Source organism: Schistocerca gregaria, chromosome X (genome assembly GCF_023897955.1).
Source record: "Schistocerca gregaria isolate iqSchGreg1 chromosome X, iqSchGreg1.2, whole genome shotgun sequence".
Taxonomy (NCBI): Eukaryota; Metazoa; Arthropoda; class Insecta; order Orthoptera; family Acrididae; genus Schistocerca; species Schistocerca gregaria.
The window spans coordinates 593613591-593635566 of NC_064931.1; the positions used below are offsets into that span (position 1 = coordinate 593613591).

The 21976-nt window shown below is 40.5% G+C and overlaps 1 protein-coding gene across 1 annotated transcript in view; it reads right to left on the reverse strand.

The window, feature by feature from the left end:
- LOC126298632 (glutamate decarboxylase) overlaps positions 1 to 16365 on the reverse strand; it is a 237553-nt gene extending 221188 nt beyond the window's left edge. The window contains exon 1 of the mRNA XM_049990040.1: positions 16151 to 16365. Coding sequence (XP_049845997.1) covers positions 16151 to 16199 — 49 coding nt within the window. The 5' untranslated portion in view covers positions 16200 to 16365. The remainder of the gene's footprint in view (positions 1 to 16150) is intronic.
- Between the last annotated feature and the right edge of the window lie 5611 nt (positions 16366 to 21976).

A 21976-nucleotide genomic window follows, 5' to 3' on the forward strand; every position in this document is an offset into this window, starting at 1 on the left:
CGTTGCCCGTCATGCCAAGCCATCCTGGGCTTACATTTCAACAAGATAATGCCCGCCCACACACAGTGAGGGTCTCTGCCGCTTGTCTTCCTGCTTGCGAATACAACGTCGTTGGATCTCTTTCCGGAAGAGAACGTTTGGAGCATTAAAGGTAGCGCCCTCCATTCAGCACGGGATTTTGACTATCTAACGTGCCATTTGGACAGAATTTGCACAACATCCCTCAGGAGGACAGCCAAGAAATCTATCAATCAATGACAAGCTTGATATCTGCTTGCATAAGATCCAGAGGTGGAACAACACATAATTGACTTGCTAAATTTGTGAAGCTTCTTCTCTTGAATAAATCATCCATTTTTTCTGAATCTGTACTCATATGTTCGTCGTACGTGTACGTTACATCTTACGATTTCCGTCTCATACTGATAATTCCTTCATGGTGGGTCGTTTCTTTTTTTTTTTTGTCTTAGAGTGTATTTAAGACATGCTATATATCAGAGATTATTTTCTCTAATAATGAAGTGATAATGACGCTATCGATGTTCACTCTCATCTTGCTCGAAAAACTTTGCATATACCATTAGAAGAGCGCAGGCCAAAAAATGAGCCACCTCTGGAGAAATGATACTCATACGGCGCATCGCCGCCTTTAGCCTTGATAATGGTCTGAATTCGACGATGAAGATATTACACATGCTTTTTTTTAGGTATTGCGTATCTAGCTGAAGCCAGTCATTGATTGTCGTAGCCCACAGAGCTACTAAACTGCGGTACGTTGATTGCTGCGCGTCACCCGCTGTTCCAAATAGATCAAGACGTTTTCTATGGAATTAAAATCAGATGATCTTGCGAGCCAGTGCTCGTCGAATCAGGAATGTATTCTTGGAGCCCTGTGAACACGGCTGTTGCCAAGATGGGAGACTGGAGTGTTTACAGCATTCTTATAATGAAAACGTACCAAGCAAAGCAACTGTTTCTCACCGAGAATGCTGAAATGAACGTTCAGGTCCAGTTTCACTTTAACCTGAATGAGAGATCCCAAGTCATGACACGAAAAACAGCCACAAAACAATAGAGATCCACCTCCGAACTGAACTACACCTTCCACATTATTTGAAAAGGGCCAAAATGGCGACTTGTCAGGCCACACTACACGAATCCAGTCAGCTACTGTCCAGTGTCGGTGGTGAATGGCCCGCTAAGGCCGTGCAGCTATATTTGCTGCTGTGAGCATTGGAGTTATCCGAGGTAACCGAGTACAGTTCCCTTCAAAACGTTCTCTCTGATTTTTTTCTTTCTTTGTGATGGGTCTGCATTTACTGACAGCTGCAATTCCTATGGAATGACACTCGCTCTAGTCCACGTTGGTTAGGATCTTTCTACAACTATTGTTCGTACGCCGTGTTATTTGGCAGCGAGTGGTACACTATTCATTGAAGACACGTTGGACGGTCCGAGTTGATATACCGACAAACCACACAGGCATGATCATGAGGAAGTCTAAATACGACAGCTCCTTCTTGCCACTCTGTCGCGTCATCACGTCCTCCCAAGTTACTGCGCTGACTCTATACAACCGACTGGCAGATACACAGTACTTCACTGCCACGACTAGTGTCAGCTGTGGTGGGTCATCTGATGGCCTGGTACCCACTAGAACGTGGGACCGATAATTATCAAACTTGTTCTCTACATACCGACTGCAAGATTGAAAAATGATCTACACTACTGGCCATTAAAATTGCTACACCACGAAGATGACGTGCTACAGACGCGAAATTTAACCGACAGGAAGAAGATGCTGTGATATGCAAATTATTAGCTTTTCAGAGCATTCACACGAGGTTAGCGCCGGTGGCGACACCTACAACGTTCTGACATGAGGAAAGTCTCCAACCGATTTGTCATACACAAACAGCAAATGAGCGGCGTTACCTGGTGAAACGTTGTTGTGATGCCTCGTGTAAGGAGGAGAAATGGGTACCATCACGTTTCCGACTTTGATAAAGGTCGGATTGTAGCCTATAGTGATTGCGGTTTATTGTATCGCGACATTGCTGCTCACGATGGTCGAGATCCAATGACTGTTAGCAGAATAAGGAATCGTTGGTTTCTGGAGGGTAATACGGAGCGCCGTGCTGGAACCCAACGGCCTCGAGTCACTAGTAGTCGAGATGACAGGCATCTTATCCACATGGCTGTAACGGATCGTGCAGCCACGTCTCGATCCCTGAGTCAACAGATGGGTACGTTTGCATGACAACAACCATCTGCACGAACAGTTCGACGACGTTTGCAGCAGCATGGACTGTCAGCTGGGAGACCTTGGCTCCGGTTACCCTTGACGTTGCCTCACAGACAGGAGCGCCTGCAATGGTGTACTAACGACGAACCTGGGTGCACGAATGGCAAAACGTCATTTTTTCGGATGAATACAGGTTCTGTTTACAGAATCATGATGGTCGCATCCGTGTTTGGCGACATCGCGGTGAACGCACATTGGAAGCGTGTATTCGTCATCGCCATACTGGCGTATCACCCGGCGTGATGGTATGTGGTGCCATTGGTTACACGTCTCGGTCGTCTCTTGTTCCCTTTGACGGCACTTTGAACAGTGCACGTTACATTTCAGATGAGTTACGACCCGTGCTCTACCCTTCATTCGCTCCTTGCGAAACCCTACATTTGAGCAGGATAATGCACGACCGCATGTTGCAGGTCCTGTACGGGCCTTTCTGGATACAGAAAATGTTCGACTGCTGCCCTGGCCACCACATTCTCCAGATCTCTCACCAATTGAAAAGTCTGGTCAATGGTGGCCGAGCAACTGGCTCGTCACAAAACGCCAGTCACTACTCTTGATGAACTGTGGTATCGTGTTGAAGCTGCATGGGCAGCTGTACCTGTACACGCCATCCAAGTTCTATTTGACTCAATGCCCAGGCGTATCAAGGCCGTTATTACGGCCAGAGTTGGTTGTTCTGGGTACTGATTTCTCAGGATCTGTGCACCCAAATTTCTTGAAAATGTAATCACATGTCAGTTCTAGTATAATATATTTGTTCAATGAATATCCGTTTATCATCTGCATTTTTTCTTGGTGTAGCAATTTTAATGGCCAGTAGTGTATAATACTTCGCTAATAACTGATTGCTGACGATATGAAACAATGTAGTAACCCAGAAATTGTCCCAACACAAGTGTGAAACACTCGAGCTCCCCCCCTATTGTCCTGATCTCCCCACCTGCCATTATCAAGCCTTTGGTTTCTTAAAAAGGCCTTGAATGGTCAAAGTGTAGGACGAGGATATGAAGCAGGTAGCTACGGACTTCTTTCAAGGAGCAGGACAGGCGTTTTACCAAACGAGTTTCTCGGAGCTACTACGTCGAGAGATGATTGCCTCGGTGCTCACGGCTATTTTGCCTGGTTAGAATACCGGTCTGGACTGTACGGTCTTCGGTCGGGAACTTAGTAGCGGAAAAAAAACAGTTAACATGCCACTTCTCGCGTATTTGATTTTAAAAAGTAACAAAATTTTCATTTTATTACAGCTGTGGAAACATTTATTCTCAAATCCCATATTTCAATTTGTTTAGAGTTAATACATTTACTGTGAAGCAAATGTGAAAAAGAGGAGAGAACTCCACTAATGCACTACGTGCAACAGCTTCACGAAAGATTCTGCGGCTGGTCCTGGTGGAGGTTCGAGTCCTCCCTCGGGCATGGGTGTGTGTGTTTGTCCTTAGGATAATTTAGGTTAAGTAGTGTGTAAGCTTAGGGACTGAAGACCTTAGCAGTTAAGTCCCATAAGATTTCACACACACACAAAGATGCTGACTGCGGCTGATGGTAAACTGTTGTTGCTTCACCTTCCTCCTTCCTTACCAAATGCATCTGAGCCACTTTTTCACATTCCGTATCAAACAACGAGAGAGGGAGCGCGCTAAGTTGACGGGTGTGGAGCTTCGTAATACTTAAGACTTCAACAGACTCTGGAGGTGAGTGGAACGTCAGGAATAACACGGCCGTTACTTAAGAGACGCCCCCGACGGGAGGACTTCCCGTAAGCGGATTTGTGCCTCTGCTGCTGACACTCCGGACAACTTAAGTCCCACGTGACTTGGGCTAAAGAACTGGCAAAGTGTGAAAGAGCAAGGGACTGCCGCATCAAACGTCGACTTTTACCGTAATAATCGAAAATAATTGAGAGAGGAAGATTCAGGCTACTTATGCATCGTGCAAACGATATTATGTTTTTGTTAAAAGTAAACTGTTCTCAGGAAAATATTGGTAAGGGTCTTCATTCTAAAAGGCAGCGCATATCGTTATAGAAAGACTAACACCGAGCCATCTAACAAAATCTCTCGTTGCTATCTCATAGGACGTTATAATAGACAACCTGTACGCAATTTTTCGCTTTTAATTATGAGGAGGCTCTTAGGAGTTAATATTAAAATGAAAATAAGTAAATGTCATGTAAATATGACAGGAATATCCCATTGAAACATACAGATATTTTTCAGAAATATTGTCATAGCAATGAATATTTATATAACCATTCGCTGGTTGACAGTTACTAGGCATTTTTAAAGGTTAAAGCCATGATTGCACGAAAATGATATTTCTTCCGTAGTAGTTGCAAGAAACTTTATTGATACCGTACATTACCATAGGCCATCTTCTATCAGTCATTCGGCTTCAATAAACCTCTTCAGTATTTCTTCATAACTGACACACAAATTTCCGACCTGTCAATCCATATTGCTTTTTATTTATTTTATTTTAATTTCCATTTTACTGAAAATTGTTAGATATTCTGCAGTTCCCCAAATGTCTGTCTACAATGCAGTTAAGCGTAATTATCAGTATGCACGAATACAAATTTTCCACTAATGATTTTAAACATAACAGCCGCAACCACCGCTCTCCACACATCAGCTTTTACATTTATTAAATAGGTACCGCTATTTTTATCTAACTGTCTTTTTATTTAAGAGTTTTATCAACATTCATTTCGGCTGTAACTTGTTTATAAAAGTTGTTCAACAGTACATTCTCATGTTGTCGTTTCCGTTGAGGATAGTCAGGTATTGTTTGATGATGATCCTGTAAGTGTACAAGCAGTTATTAAAAAATTATACTGGAGAGCGTCCACAATTAGTGCTAGCATTGATAAAAATAAAATTGGTCTATCCAGAAGTAACGGAAGACACGTTTAAGATGAATTTCAGATTTTTCATAAATAAACCCGGATTGCGTATTATAAGCTTCGCCTCCACTATAACGAAACAATTGTATCACATTTTTTTAGCTTAACTGAACACTTAAATGCAGAATTCTCCAATGGAAAGAAGGCACAGAAAAAAGCGTTATCGTCTTAGGAAATAAATGTAATAGAGTACCCCAACAACTTTTTTCGTTCTTATTGTTGTGCTCTTCACTTCGAGGACTGGCTTGATGCAACTCCCCATGCTAGTCTATCCTGTGCAAGCGTCTTCACCTGTTCACTTGTGCGTTATTACTGCAACCTATATCCATTCGAATCTGCTTGTGCATTCAGGTGTTTGCTGCCTCTACAATTTTTTACACACCACAGTTCCTTCCATCACAAAACTGACAATTTCTTGATTCCTCAGGATGCTACCTATTAACCGAGCACTAGTTGAGTCTTTTATTTCTTATTTCCATATGTTCCTTTCTCATTTGCTGCTTTATCTACCTATCTAGTCTTCAACCGCAGCACATTTCAAAAGCTTTTATTCTCTTTCCGTCGCAGGTGCTTACTGTACTCGTTTCACTTCCGTGTAAGGCTACAATCCAGACAAACACCTTTAGAAAAAACTTGCTAACACTTAGATTAATGTTAGATATTAACAAAATTATCTTCCCCAGAAATGTTTTTCTTGCTGTAACCAATATGCATTTATATCCTTTCTACTTCGGCTATCATTTGTTATTTTTCTGCGCAAATAAGAAAGCTCATGAACTAATTTTACTGTTATCGGCACCAGATGATTAATCCAGCTATACTCCATTACCGATGTTTCTTCTTCTGTTGATGTTTATCTACATCTACATCATCAACATCAAATGGCTCTGAGCACTATGGGACTTAACATCTATGGTCATCAGTCCCCTAGAACTTAGAACTACTTCAACCTAACTAACCTAAGGACATCACATCATCAACATCATTTGCATCAGTACTCCGTAAGCCACCTGATGGTGCATGTCGGAGGCTACTTCTGGTACAGCTTACTGATCACCCCTCCCACTCACCAAAGGCGCATAGAAACATTGATTGTCGGTATGCCTCTGTGTTAGCCCTAATTTATAGAATTTCTCATCATGGTCATTTTGCTAAATGTGTGTGAGAGAAAGTAATATGTTGTTCGATTCCTAACGGAAAGTAATCTCTCTCATCAACAGTAAACTCTCCGTGATGCACAACGCGTCTGTCATGAAGTGTGTTAAACATATCTGTAATTTTATCGCACCGACTGAATGATCGCTTGAGGAAATGCACCGCTCTTCGTTGGATCTTCTCTATCTCTTCTATGAGCCGTATCTGCTAAAGGTCACACACTGATGACCAATACTCAAGATGCAGTCGAAGAACCACCTTCTAAGCCACGTCTTTCGAAGATGAGTTATATTTCCCTAAGATACTTCTTATGAATCTCAGTCTGGCATTTACTTTTCCAGCTGTTTGTTTAATGTGTTCATTCCAGTTATGGTCGCTTTTGATAGTTAATCTTAGATATTTTATGTTCAGGGTTAACTACAAAAGCCTGCATCATTCATCAAAGCTGTTTAGGTCATTCTGCAAATCGACACTGTCTTCTGGCGTTGATTTTTTCTCATAGATAACCGCGTCGTCTGCGAACAGTCTTAAAGAGCTACCGACGCTTTCTACTAGGTCATTTATATACATTGTAAACAGTAACGGTCTTATCATCATCCTTTAGGGTACTCTGGAAAATATCTTTGCATTTGTCGATATTGTTCTATTGCGAACGACGTGTTGAGTTCTGTCTGCAAGGAGGTCTTGGATCCAGTCGCAAGTCTGGTCCGATATTCGGTGAGCTCATAATGTAATTGAACGGCAGTGCAGTACGGTGTCAAATGCCTTCCTGAAGTCAAGGGGCGCGGCATCAGTCTGAGCGTCGATGTGTACCGCGATATGGTGAAACAGAGCGAGCTGGGTTTCGGCAGATCTCTGTTTGTGGAACCCATGTTGATTTTTATAGAGAAGATTTTCGTTTTCCAAAATTGTCATAATTAATGAGCATAAAACACGTTCCATTATGCTACAACAGTCTGGAGTCAACAAATAGCTCTATAATTATGCGCATCGTCTTACGACCATTCTTGGAAACTGGGATGACTTGCGGTTTTTTCCAGTTGCAAGGTGCCCTTCGTTACTCCACCGAACTACTATAAGCTGCTGTTAGACGCGGACCTATTTCTTTCTTATAAACTCTCTTCAAGATACTATCCATTCCATTAATCTGCTCTTCCGAATCCTTTGCTGTCCCTGACAGAATTTCATTGTCATCTGCGAACATCAAGGTTTTAACTCGGAGCCGGCCGCGGTGGTCTCGCGGTCCTAGGCGCGCAGTCCGGAAGCGTGCAACTGCTACGGTCGCAGGTTCGAATCCTGCCTCGGGCATGGATGTGTGTGATGTCCTTAGGTTAGTTAGGTTTAAGTAGTTCTAAGTTCTAGGGGACTAATGACCACAGCAGTTGAGTCCCATAGTGCTCAGAGCCATTTGAAGCAATAAGTCGGATGACAATAATGAACAGCCAGAGATCAAAGGACAGTTTTGTGTTCCTTTTTATTCTGAGACTTATGCTTCATACACATAAGATTTATTACTATGAGATCTGATAGAAGTACCCTGGTTTTTAAAAAAAATTAATAACTAATATAAACTTGTTATAAACCTCCCTATAAAAATTAATCAATTAAAAATGAGAATTTGTAAAAAAAAGCTGTCTGGTTTACTGAAAAAGATGATTCTGAAACAATTTAACATGCATAAAAGATGTATGTGTAGTAGTAATAATGACTAATGTTCACTCGTGAAACACACACCGTAAACACTGAAAATGGAAAGCTACTGATTACAGAAAAAGTAAAATTTTTGTATATGGCAGCTAATTTTGTGATTGCTGCCAGAATGTAGCTGTAGGTAAATCCCGGTCATTTAATTAAAGCAATTTCTTAACTTATGCGCCATATTTTTATTCTTGAAGCTAAGCTCGGAGACGTGGTGCCCTGTAACACCGAAAATCTGACCAGAAACCGTGGCGAAGTTATCATTATTCATGATTTGTGTGCAATATTCACGTAGCAGAATTAGAAAAGTATCGTAAATATTTTCATAATAGCTGACTATGCCCTCAAGCTAAATTGTAAGAATCTATGGTTACATATGTTTTTATCGAAACTTTTCGGTAATCATAGTAGTTATTTTTAGAATTTTGTTGCAGCCATTGGCGAATAAGACCTTTAACAGACGCTTCACTAGCAACCTACATGGCCGTTACATGAATAAAACGGAAGAAATTAATAGTGTTACAGGTTTTTTTTATTTTAATTTTTCAGTCTGTTGCTTTTCTGAATAATTTCCAATTGGCGGAGGGAGTTTTTCCTGAGACACCTTCTGAAAGCTCAAACTGAATCTACATTTTTCGCCTGATACTCTTTCAACACAAAAATGAATCTGAGCAGCAGGTCTGACTAAAAAATAACATCGAGGAACAAAATAAAACGTCATTCCGAAAGGAAACACCAGACAAGTAGTTCCAGACGTTCTGCCGCTTCATCTACGTGACTGGTGTGCTGTACTCATTTTATGTATACATACTGAGTATGTATTTAAAGCCATGCATTGGTTCCTTCCCTACATCCTAGTTCTTAAGCTAAAATATAGAGTTACTGTTCTATGCGCAAGCAACAACAAAGAACCATGTGAACAACATGTGCTGCGAAATTTATTAAAATACTCTTCCGGGATATATTACGTCGCATTCGAATTCAATTCTTAGAGAAACCCAACGTTTCGTTTCCATCTGCGGAGGACATGCTAAAGGGGTATAGCGAGCCAACGTGTGAATCGGCGTGACAGTTTACGTAATACATGTGCTGAGAAGTCAATATACTGAGCATAAATATTTAATATTTTATTGTATTATTTCAGTTTGGAATTATCTGTGTTCTCAGATAATTTTTACGTCGTTTCTGTTTGAATTAAAGATTTCTTCATTGAATTGTGGTATATTTCAACAGTGGTTTCAGTATGTGCTAGTCAATCCTTGCGTCATTGAAACACGTTTAATTTGTACTAGCTAGTGCCCTCAACTAAAATGTTAGTGGTTCATTAAACACTGATGAAACATAATAATTTTTTAAGTCGTACTTCGACATTTCTGAAATTTTTAGATTCGGTGGTAAGTTATTTGCGACTATACGTGACAATCAAAAGAGTCATGTCAAGGTGGACAATTTTCAGAAAACTGTGGTTTCCAGAAGCACTGCACAACGAACGATATTATTTGTTCATGAATTTACTGTGTCATGGCGGCAAAACGTGGAGTTTCTTGAGTAGTAATAAGGTCCTTTTGGAAAGTGTAGTTAAGAAATATGTTTAGTCCTGTGGCATTACGTGTTGATGATATATATAACTGCCATATTTAAAATATATTTAAAATTTGCGAACACGTTAAACAAAATGAATATAAAAAGAAACAGCCTTAAGTAATGACCAAAATATCATGATCAGGTATGAGTTGTGAAGTATTTTTTTGTTTGCCGTGGCAGCAACTGCAAATATTCTTTGACAGAATATAGCTATCGACGTAGCATCGTCGTGGTTAAACTGAGCTTTCATCTGTAACTTTTGGAATGTGTAGTAAAACTGTATAAATTTGTCTCCAGTTAGAATATCTCCAGACTTCCTAGCCCACACGCTTACAGTTCAAGTGATCATTGGTATCTAATCGATTCAGATTAATACTACGATCAGAACACGCATAATGTGTATTGATTGACAATTTAGACGTTCGCGTGTAGGCTATATGTTCACCGGAAGGCTTACAATCCGAGTCCTAAGCAAAGATTGGTAATTTAGTTTATTTACTGGTCATTTGAAATTTTCATTCAAGATAACCCGATTCTGATGCTATTTCATATATACTTATATTCCACAATTTATCTCGTTAAAAGAATGATATTTTTAAATATATAAAAAGAAACGAGCTGATAGGTCAGTGGCGACTTTGCATGGACTGCCAGACAAATATTACAGAAGGAATGACTATATTTTTCTAGAGTAAGAATGAATTTGCCTCAGATTACGATAAAACGATCTTCAGTTTCATTGTAACATGTGTATATGATACAAGAAAATTGAAGATTATTTAACTGAAGTCTGAGGCAAATCATTCTTTCTGTCAGTTTATCATACGACTGCTTACCCTTGGTTGCTTCAACGATACACACTGGTCCTTGGTATGTATTAGGCACGTACAACGAAGTTTCCTACGTTTGCTGAATACATATGCCTTTGTAAGTTTTCGAAGCATACTTTGTCTTTGTTCTTCCCGGAACGAATGAATACAACATCTAATTCAGTCTCTGAAGGTCTGGCTCTGAGAACTATGGGACTTAACATCTATGGTCATCAGTCCTCTGAAGGTCTGTTTGTTACTGAGTATACCAAAAAATTATGTCCAGAAGCTTTAACAAAGCTGTAAAGCACAGCGTCAGATACCATTGGCAACATTCATTACGTTATTGAAACTGAATACACACTGGTCCTTGGTATATATTAGCCACGTACAACGAAGTTTCCTACGTTTGCTGAATACATATGACTTTGTAAGTTTTCGAAGCATACTTTGTCTTTGTTCTTCCCGGAACGAATGAATACAACATCTAATCCAGTCTCTGAAGGTCTGGCTCTGAGAACTATGGGACTTAACATCTATGGTCATCAGTCCTGAAGATATAACATACTATGGTACAAAGTGGAGATACGTTGGTGAATAGCTTTGCAGCACATTGAGGATGGGCTAGTGACTGAATTACCTGGGTCAATGATTCTGAGGAACCTATGGATTAGCATACCGACTATGAAGAGGAAATTAGTGATATTATCAGACCCAGAAACATAAGTAGAGACTTTTGCTCCTTGTTGCGAATACCTCATGTACTCGCAGACAGTTATAGCTCTATCTTTTGCAAACATAGTGACGTTTCTAAATAAGAAACAATGCTAACGTCATCAATCAGGATCGCTACTGCTAACGGACGAAGCAAACTCATTTTGAGATTAATTTTTAGTGCAGTGAAAATTGGACACTTGCCAGATTTCTCTATAAATTTGTGGAAGTAGATGGGAAAACCCTAATATAACACAGTCGCTGTCGGTTACATCAACTCTCAACAATCGTCGTTTCTTTTTCCATCCGATTGAATACTTGATTAGGACTAAAAGTTTGGCTATCGGAATGGAAAACGTCGTGCGATACTCAGATTTAGAAATGTTTCAACTCACAAGACAAGCATACGCTCGTCAGGCATTCACTATGCTGCTGCCATAATACTCATTCACAGCAGCACTGAAACCAACAAATTTATAATGGCTGTTCACTCGTATTTTACTTCTAGTACTCTTCTTTCCCGATGAACCAGGTGCACCGTCTTACCACGAAACTGCGTAACGGCGCTAAAATTTCAAGTAATCTCGCATAGTGGAGTCCGGTAGAAACTCCATAGCATAAGAGGTTTATTATATTTCCTAAAATTATGTCCGATACATTCTTCGTTTAACCAGTTACGAAATTTGGTTCTACAATCTTGATCAAAACGTACGATGTTACAAGATCAGTAATGGGAAACATTACCATCTCGACTGGATTAGTTTCTGGTGACTTTTTCTGAACAATAATCATATTTTGCTCGTACATTTCGAATTGTTGCCTTTTTTCTTCATTTTAAAAACACTTTACAATTATGTAAGACATGTCATAAAATTGCAGTGCGTCCTTTTAGGTCGTGAGAATAGTAGTTCACTACTACTACTGTAACTAAAGAGAAACTAATGTAGCTTTTCGTACAAATATAGTTTTAATTTTGTTGTTATTACTGGAAGTAGTAGACGCGCAGCTATAAGGTTAGTGATTTTATGGATTTCATTGGTTACGCAAATTCTATGAATGACAACTAACTTTTAGTTAAATAATCAGCACTGCTTTCTGGAGAACGCTAACAAGATAAAAATTTCTTTAAGTGATTAGTTATCAATAATTTGAAAATATAGTGGAACTAAATATGACATTCTGCGACTCATTTGGTTCTTCTCTGCAAACGGAACATATATCAGAAACTTGAAACAGAAGAAATTAATCCATTTTTGTGTATAATTTTAAAAGTTACTCGCAGTCATTCAAAAAGCATCATAATGTGAAGAAAAAATATGTATAATGTTGTACTGTTTAAATGGTTAGTGGATTGAGCAGACGTCTATCCGCCTTACATATAATTTCTGATTCTTCTGTTTGTCGACAGTATATGGTAGTTAGTTATCACCATATTGTGATCTCTGGTGACTTTTAGGCGTATTATTTGTCTTCATGAAGGCTAAAAGCGTTCATTTCTATGACTGAAACATTTTTTTAGGTACAAAAACTCATACCATCACTTCATTCAATGCGAAACGCAGCAAGTAACATATTTGCAAGAAAAAACAAACTAATTTCTACATCTACAGCTACATACATACTCCGCAAACACCCTACCGTGCGTGGCTGATGATGAGCTGTACCTCTACAGGAAATCTTTTTTTTTCTTCCACTCGCAAATAGAGCGAGAGAAAAACGAATATCTACATGGTTCCGTATGAGCCCTAATTTCTCGTATATTACATTGTTTCTAAAGAGGAGGCTCATGAGGTATTTGTTTTCCAGTGAAACTTCTAATGAATAGCTGAAAATATCGCGGAAATCGTGCTTTTTATGGCGCAACAGGTTAAATTTGAAGCTGAAGTCCCACACATAAAGTCTCATCGTTAATTAGTGTACTGTTCTTACGTCGTTGATTCTAAGAAGTGACTTAACGATGTTTACCTCATATAAAAATCGCGTTGATAAACTGAATGTGGGTGATGATATTTTAATTTCATAAGATTCTGTTGGCCACTGGCAATGAAATGTCTTCGGGCCAGAAACCATCTGACAGTTGATACTAAATATTTGCTTCCGTTTTTAAAGGTCCCTTGGTCTCAGACAAAACTGGTTTTCCGAGGCCATAGAAAACAAAATTATCAATTTCCCTTTTCCATGTACAGTTTTATTGAGAGCGTCCTCTCTTTAAAAAACTGAACAGAAAGACGATTATTCAGCACGCAGGATTCGGGTAGTTATTATTCCAAATTTTCTAAATAAAACGGAAGATAAGCTCAAAATGTTCAAGTTTCGGCGCAAAAAATTTTGACAAAACACCCTATAGTAAATTCGAGAAGAGACAAATTTATGTAAAAGCTAATCGTCTGAATGTAATTATCTTTAAAAAGATAGTTCGAGGAACATGCACTAATTTTATAGCTCTCAAAATACAATCTACAGTAAAACCCAAAACAAAAAATGTTATTTTTCGAAAATAAAAATAAGAGATTGTTTTCGATAAATTCTGAAACAAACGTCTAGCAAACAGCATTCATGCACTTCAAGAAGTTTTAGTATATGCATTTACAATACTCTCTCCATAAAGAGAAGTGAGAGTTAGAGATGGATGAAATATTTTATTAGATTCAGAAACTAATTCTTGGAACGAATAGGCACATTATGAAGAACATTTGAAACATAGACTAGCATACGCCTAAATAACTCTATAATTGGACGATATCCTGAATAGATATTACGTAGAAGAATGTCCCTTAGAATACGGTGTAAATAAAACTTTTACTAACGCAATGCTTATTTTATCAAAAATGGTTCAAATGGCTCTAAGCACTATGGGACTTAACATCTGAGGTCATCAGTCCCCTAGACTTAGAACTACTTAGACTTAACTAACCTAAGGACAGCACACACAGCCGTGCTCGAGGCAGGATTCGAACCTGCGACCGTAGCAGGTTCTGGACTGAAGCGCCTAGAACCGCTCATCATTTTATCTGCGAAAGGGACAACACTAGTTGTGCTGTAAGTTCGCATGTTGCTACTATGAGATGAAATGAACACCTGCTTAAGAGATTAGCGAGAAAGCTAATACTGGACGATTTATGAATTCGATCAGGTATCTAGGCTCCTCGGACGAGGCCACTGAACAAGACGTGACTCAAACGGTAGATGCTCGCGAACTATCAGGAGTTATTTATTAGTTTGATAATTGAAATCAAGAAATATACGACGAATATATGAGAATCGGAGTTTTCGTCATACAGTCCTCGAATGCACCCAATTGTCGTCAACATATATATATAGCAGTTACTAAGAACAGAAGAGAGAGAATTCAATGCGGTCTTGTCCACTGTAGCTGTTGTAAGAAAAGGATGGAAACTATGAACGAACCTGGTGCGTGAATACGAATGAGGAAGTCTGTATCATTTGGGCTCGACATGGAGCTGCCAAATGGAGGGACATGAGCCAGTTTAAAATAGGAATAATGACACGAAGAGAAATTCACTGAAGAGGGTGCAGACATGGATGCTGCAGCTGAACCAATTGCAGAGGGCCTTAAAATTAACCTTATTTTATGACATACAGATATGCAATGAATTATATTTAGTGTATTCTTATTAAAATGCTGCACAATTTAGGACTTTTTGGTTCATCATTGTTTATGTGCTTGCAATGGGGACTTTGCTTTTATTACGGTGTTGCTGGTTCAGAGAAAGTGTGACCAGAGGAAGGAAACAGAGGACATCTACTTCCTGAGGAGCTGTTTCAGAATATGCACGACGCTTTCGTTCCATGGAACCTTAGAATTTCAGCCCTGGAAATAAAACCTCTTAGGGGTGAGCACAGTATATAATGGTAGAGTTTTGTGCTTGCTCAATTCATTCATATGACAGATGGTGATATATTGATTCTGGTGGCTGGCGAACTGGAACAAAAGTGTTTCATCTGTCTAAGGAGATACTGTGGACTTATAGTAAAATAATGAGTTCTTACATCAGAAAATTGCATGTACTCACAAACACATATAAGCCAACAAAAATTAAGCATACATTATGAGTGACAAAGCGACTCTGTAAATGTTATCGCGCCACAGCCTTGCAAATAATTGTAGTAAGTTCCACGTATTGGTTAATGAGTCTTCACATCAGTACCATTGTTAAAAGCATAGATTTTACGGAAGTTACCACTTCGAAAAGAGACACAGTTGAGTAGTGCAATCTGTGCTTACCGAGTATGAAACAACCATCAATTCTTCGAATCTCTTGTAGATTGCTACAACTTGCTTTAAACGACTGAGAATGGCGCTCCTTATTTAGAGGGCTGAAGCATCTGGGAACAAATTTGAGCTATGAAAAGAAGAAATAAGCGAACAATTCACTCTATGCTCGAGCTAAAGTAATCCCAAAGGGAAGGAGAGCCATTGAGCGATATTGGCAAGGCGACCAATGGCAGCCGGGTCCGTGGGAGGTATCGACAAGATGGAGGCTGAAAAGTAGGTCGCGAGACGTCGCTTTAGAACCTACGGAATTTAAAAGAGAAAAAAGGGAATGATTTCCGATGTGCTGACGAAAAGTGAGCGATGTTGCTTATCTACTGATATACAATCACTTTTGTTTCGTTCATTAGCGGTAGGAAGGAGGCGATGATTCCTGTGGCCAGCAATGCTTACGCCGTTCCATATCATATGCCTGAATGTAATTGGCGAGTCAGTAGTTCTACCGTCAAATGGACGGCTTTGCAGAAGAGTTTCTGTAACTGACACTCGACCTTTGCGTTAGGTCAGAGAAAACAGGAAACTAGGGCAAAGAGCTACACGAGGGAAGCCTGAAAGGAGAGAAGTGTGGGAATATGAGGGTGGCCTCAGAATCGCCCGAAATCAGCTGGAGGCCCCGGGCAGATTGACGGCAAAGGGCGGCCGTCGAGCTGCTGAGCGATGCGCCGGCAGCTTTGGCGCCAACTTACCATTGTAGTGCATCTGGCCGACATCCCGGCTCAGCACGAAGCGGCTCATGGCCTGCTCTCCGGGGAAGACGTACTTCTTGAAGCAGGCGATCTGCTGCAGTATGCCGCTCAGCCGGTTGTAGATGTTACCGGTGGCGGCTTCGAAAGGGCTGGCGGAGTGTGCCACTTTGGCGGTGAGCGGGCCGGCTGGCCGTCGAGCGGAGAGCAGACCGGGAAGTGGCCGAGGCCAGCGGCTGCGGGGGCTGCAGCGGACCCTGCGCGGGGGCGTGCGGGGGCGGGGGCGCCGCCACTGCGCACGCCTGCCGCCTGCGCCAGCCGCCCACCACCGCCCGCTCGCTACCACCCCGCTGACATTTTGGAAAGTCAGTTCTCGTTCCAATAAAAAAAGAAAAATCTATAATTTTGATGCTATTGACAGCTTTGCAAAATGGCGAATGGATAACAAGATCAGCTTATATTGGAGTAGTTAAGAAGAAAGTATTTGGTACGAGAAATGTTCAAAACCACGTTCACTATCCAGATTCGAGTTTTCCCTAGTTTTTATGAATATCTCCAAGCAGCCCTCGAATGGTTTCTTCAACAAATTTGACATCTACTGCCTCTAATGACTGCTATATCTGTTTCATTAAAATTGAATTGAGTACATCGTCAGTCAGAGCATTGCACGCAATTTCACCGTACGTATTAAGGACAAATGTAAACTGATTGTGTAGAACGAAAAAAGTGGAGAAAAGACCCACACCTTAGTGTAATAACTAATTCGGAAGATGCTGACGAAACAGAAATTGTTGTGCTCCCGGTTCAGAAAAGAACGCAGAATTGTCGACAGGTAAAAGTTGGTAGAAACTCGTGCATCTACAAAAAGATCGATGCTCTAAGCATACAACGACGTCCACCACTGTACATTAGTGAAAGAGCGTGACAAAAACCAGACAAATTTCTGGCCCTTCGTGAAATTGCTAAGTTGGTCGAAGGCTTCTGTCCAGTCACTCGTCGACCAGTCTAGAGTGGCAGCAGAATAAACAAAAAGGAAAGCTGAAGAACAAAATTTTGCTTCTGAGAAATCATTCCCGCAGGAAGATCGTAGATTCATACCATCGTCTGAAACTTCCTGCCAGATTAAAACTGTATGCCGGACCGAGACTCGAACTCGGGACCTTTCCTTTCGCGGGCAAGTGCTCTACCAACTGAGCTACCCAAACACGACTCACGGTCCGTCTTCACAGCTTTACTTCTACCAGTACCTCGTCTCCTGCCTTCCAAACTTTACAGAAGCTCTCCTGCGAACCTTGCAGAACTAGCACTCTTGAAAGGAGGGATATTGTGGAGACATGGCTTAGCCACAGCCTGGGGGATGTTTCCAGAGTGAGATTTTCACTCTGCAGCGTAGTGTGCGCTGATATTAGCGCACACTCCGCTACAGAGTGAATATCTCATACCATCGTCTGACCATCACAAAGGCTCCCGTTTGGAGAGCACAGAAATAGGCATTCCTTGCTCAGAGACGCAACTGAAAGAGTTGAAAATAAATAAGTGGCCATATCCGCACGGAATCCCAGTTCGATTTTACAGACAGTATTCGTCGGCATTGGCCCGTTACTTAGCTTCCATTCATCGCGAACCTCTCGCCCAGCGCGAAGACCCATGCAACTGGAAAAAAGCGACGATGACTCATGCGTATAAGAAGTGCCAATATCCTTAACATCGGTTTTCTGAAGAATACTTGAACACATTCTCAGTTCGAGTATAATAAATTTCCTTGAGACAGGAAAGGTTCTGTCCACAGATCAGAAATTCAGTTTGCCCGTTCTCGCATGTTATCCTGCGAACAGTGCATGAAGGGCATCAAGCAGATTCTACATTCTTAAATATCCGGAAAGCATTTGACACAGTGCCCCACTACAGGCTGTTAACGAAGGACCGAGGATACGGAATACATTCTCTGATATGTGAGTGGCTCGAAGTCTTTTTAAATAACAGAACCCAATACGTTGTCCTTGTTGGCGAGGGTGTTAATCAGAGGCAAGGATTTCGTCAGGGGTGCCTCGGGGAAGTGTGATAGTCCCGCTTTCGTTCTTTATGCGAATAAACGATCTGACGGATAGAATGATCAGCTGTCTGCAACTGCTTTTTGATGACGATGTAGTGCGTGAGAGAATGCCTTCTTTGAGTGACAGTAGGAGGATATAGGATGACTTAGACAAAATTTCTATTTCCTGTAATGAAAAGTAGATTGCACTAAATCTAGGAAGTTAATGCAGATGTCCGAAAACAATATTAGTGTGTTCTGCTTGACACGGTCACAACGAGTAGATATCTAGCCGTAACGTTGCAAAGCGTTATGAAATGGAATGAGTAAGTGCAGTCGATAGTAGGGAAGGTGAATGGTCGACTTCGGTTTACTAGGAGAATTCTAGGAAAGTGTAGCTCATCTATAAAGGACATAGCAGGCCGACTTCGGTTTACTGGGAGAATTTCAGGAAAGTGTAGCTCATCTATAAAGGAGGCCGCGTGTAGAACACTAGTGTGACCCATTCTTGAGTACTGCTCGAGTGTTTGCGATCCCCAGCAGGTCGGATTAAAGAAAGACATCAAACCAATCGAGAGGCGTTCTGCTGTACTTGTTACCGATAGGTTCGATCAACACACGATTGCGTAGGTGCTTCGTGAATTCAAATGGGATTCCCTGGAGAGAAGACGACTTTTTTTTTCGCGAGACATTATTGAGAAAATCTAGAGAACCGCCTTTTGCAGCTGACTGCAGAACGATTGTACTGCTACCAATGTACATTTCACTGAAGGACCGCGAATACAAGATAAGAGAAATTAAGGATAGTACGGAGGCATATAGACAGTCGATTTTTCCTCGCTCCATTTGCGAGTGGAAAAGGAAAGGAAATTCTTTATCGTAATCTAGTCACACTTGGGCTTTATTAAGCTGGCGAGTGGTTTCGAACTACCAAGCTCATTTTCAAGCCAGGCCTATTAAAGGTGCACTATTAGTGCTTGGTTAAGCGACAATCGGTTCATACGTAGTTAATACACACACTATACATATTCACGTGCAAAGTCAGACTAATTTCGTAACGTAAATGTACTCATGAAGCGCAGTTGAACTAGACTAAGCTCTGACTTTCTATTGAAAACACGCAGGAAAGGAAATTACTAGCAGTGGTATAAGGCATCCTGCTCCATGCTTCGTATTTCGGCTTGCGCATTATGCACACAGATGGAAATCTATTACGTGTGCTTTGCAGTCGTGTATATTTTCATAGTCATTTACGGTATTTTTGCTTAATGTCGCTAGTCTTGAAGACAGCCTGTTCGTAGTAAGGTCTTAATTGGTGAAGCATGAAACTATCTATCATGGATCTGCGATATAAAATGCACATTCAACTAATTCTGGAAGGTAGATTGAAGTTTTAAGAAGGGAAAACCTAGATAATTAGCATCTTATCCAATTGTATACGGAATGTGAAGTAGTTCGGTATTCTTTTAGAACCAATGCAGGTGGTCAGCAAAAATAATCTAACGGAATGAAGGAAGTTATCGGACAGAGATTTGAATCCCGTTCCTGCCTAATAATTACTTATTAGGCTACATTGTAGAACAAAGGTTACAGTAATAGCAAAATTATTTATCCTATCATTCGTAATAAATAATGTCGTTTAACTTAATAAAATTTATAGACACAAATAGTACGACATTTAGTTCGTCTTTTGCGAGTTTACAAAATGGTGGGCACCTCGATCGCCCTTGCACGTACACCGATGTAATTATAAGCTTCATATTTTTTTGGCACTTTCAGTGGAACGTATCATAGCATCTTACACTGACGGAGGAGGAACAGAAGAAATGCAAGAACAATAAGCGGATGTATGGACTGTCATCAAAAGATACGTTCTCATTCAGCTTTTGTGATGAATTTACAGATGTGGTCAGAGGTGTGTTAAAATCCTTAAAGCATTACAAATTTTATTTCTGGGAAGTTTGGCACAGTTAAAAGTTTTAGGAAAATTGTACCATCACCTCAATAGTTATGAATCTACATGACAGAGAGATGGTAATGTCTCTCTGACGATGGGATCGTTAGAGTAGGATAGTCTGTGTGAAGTTTGCAGTTTGTGGAAATACATGCCGCGGATGGCAGGTATTATTTCTTAGCTCCGTCAGTAGTAAGACATATTCTTAGTTTTAAACTTTCTGTTAGTTACTCCGGTTGTGCTTTTAATGCTTGTATATCCCAGAATTATTTCACATAGAATTCGTTTATGGACATCTAACAACACCATGTGCTGACAGAACGAGCATATTGATAGAGTTGCAAAACTAATTTAATAAACAGTCATTTGCCATTGACGAAATTTAATCAGTTGCCAACTAGCCTAATATAGCAAAGATTATCATTTCAGAAGTCAGATCACATAATGTTACTGTCTTCGATAAGATGACAAGCAAATGCTAAACTTGATTAGTTGTTACCTAGCTATAGTCTGCCTAATTAAATTCACAGAACAGTCTCTATGTAATTAAAACTTTCACACAACATCACATAAGTCTCTTTCATGTTCTATCATTCTTTCATACAGTGCTCTCAGGATGAAGTCTGAAGTTTTTTAATAAAAATTGTGCTGCACATCATTAACGAACAGACAAGAATGTCATCCATTAAACAATATGAAATTTCCGATTCACCACGGTCTGTTTTTATATCTAATTTTTTTCGTTTTCGTTAGTTTTATCTGCTCGGTGCAAACGTCGCAAGACACCCGTTTCAGGTCGTCGTTGATCCATTAACTCAGTTTTTTTTTGTTACAGAGGGCAACTAACCCTCTGACCGAACACGATGAGTTACCGTACCAGCGGCCGATATTCATGCTTCGCCGCTCATAATAGCTGAACCAATTTACTATCAAGGATGAAGAAGGAATTCTTGAGTGCCGTTATGTTTCAAACATCCATGTGGTATACATTCCTCTGGTTTATTCGTCCATAAAAGTTTTGGAAAAGAACAGCACTGACAGCCACGATCGGTGACACAAGCCAGCGGCCTCTCTTCATCATGATCACGTTTCCATCCTAGTCCTGTATCGAGTTCCCTGTAGACCTGGATTTTCCCTAATGCTGGAAACCCTGAATATCAGTGCATTGCGGAAATTGAGAAATTCGTCTCTTACCTCACTGAATGACCTTTGGTATGTCTAAAGTCAGGCACACCCCCTTTTTACCACTTGGTTCCGTCTGTATTGAGTTCCACGTTACACATCATGACCGATAAAGAAACTGTTTTATACCAAATCTGTAAACACTATGAACACTAGACAACACAGTAGCCGCCTGCTCCACTTCATTGCACATCATGTACTTTGTAGGTGTCTTATGTTACCATTAGCAGCAACTAACTTTCTGCACAGTGATTTTGTCACAGAGTATTCAACTACAGGCCGTTTCTTGACTAAAACGATCTCTGTACAACAGTAATGGTTCCATGAATACTTCTATTTTGAGAAGCGGATGTCTCGAAAGACTTATAGCAGTGACAAGCGATTGTGAGTAATTGCGTTCAGTCTCTCAAGGTTATTAATTTAAAGTCCTAACAAGTCACCGCAGCCAGCGCGTTTCACGGATATGTGGCACGTTTGGGTCTAAATGAGAACGAAACCTGGATGTCAGTTTGACCATAGGAATCTGGAGTACAACTGCTTAAGTTTTCTGTTTTTTTTTTTCTGTGGAGCAAATCAAGTCTCTGAAGGTCTCCACACCTGCTCAGTTGCCGCATGGCGTCGTGCTACAGGCGCCGTAACATCGTATTAGGTACATCAATAA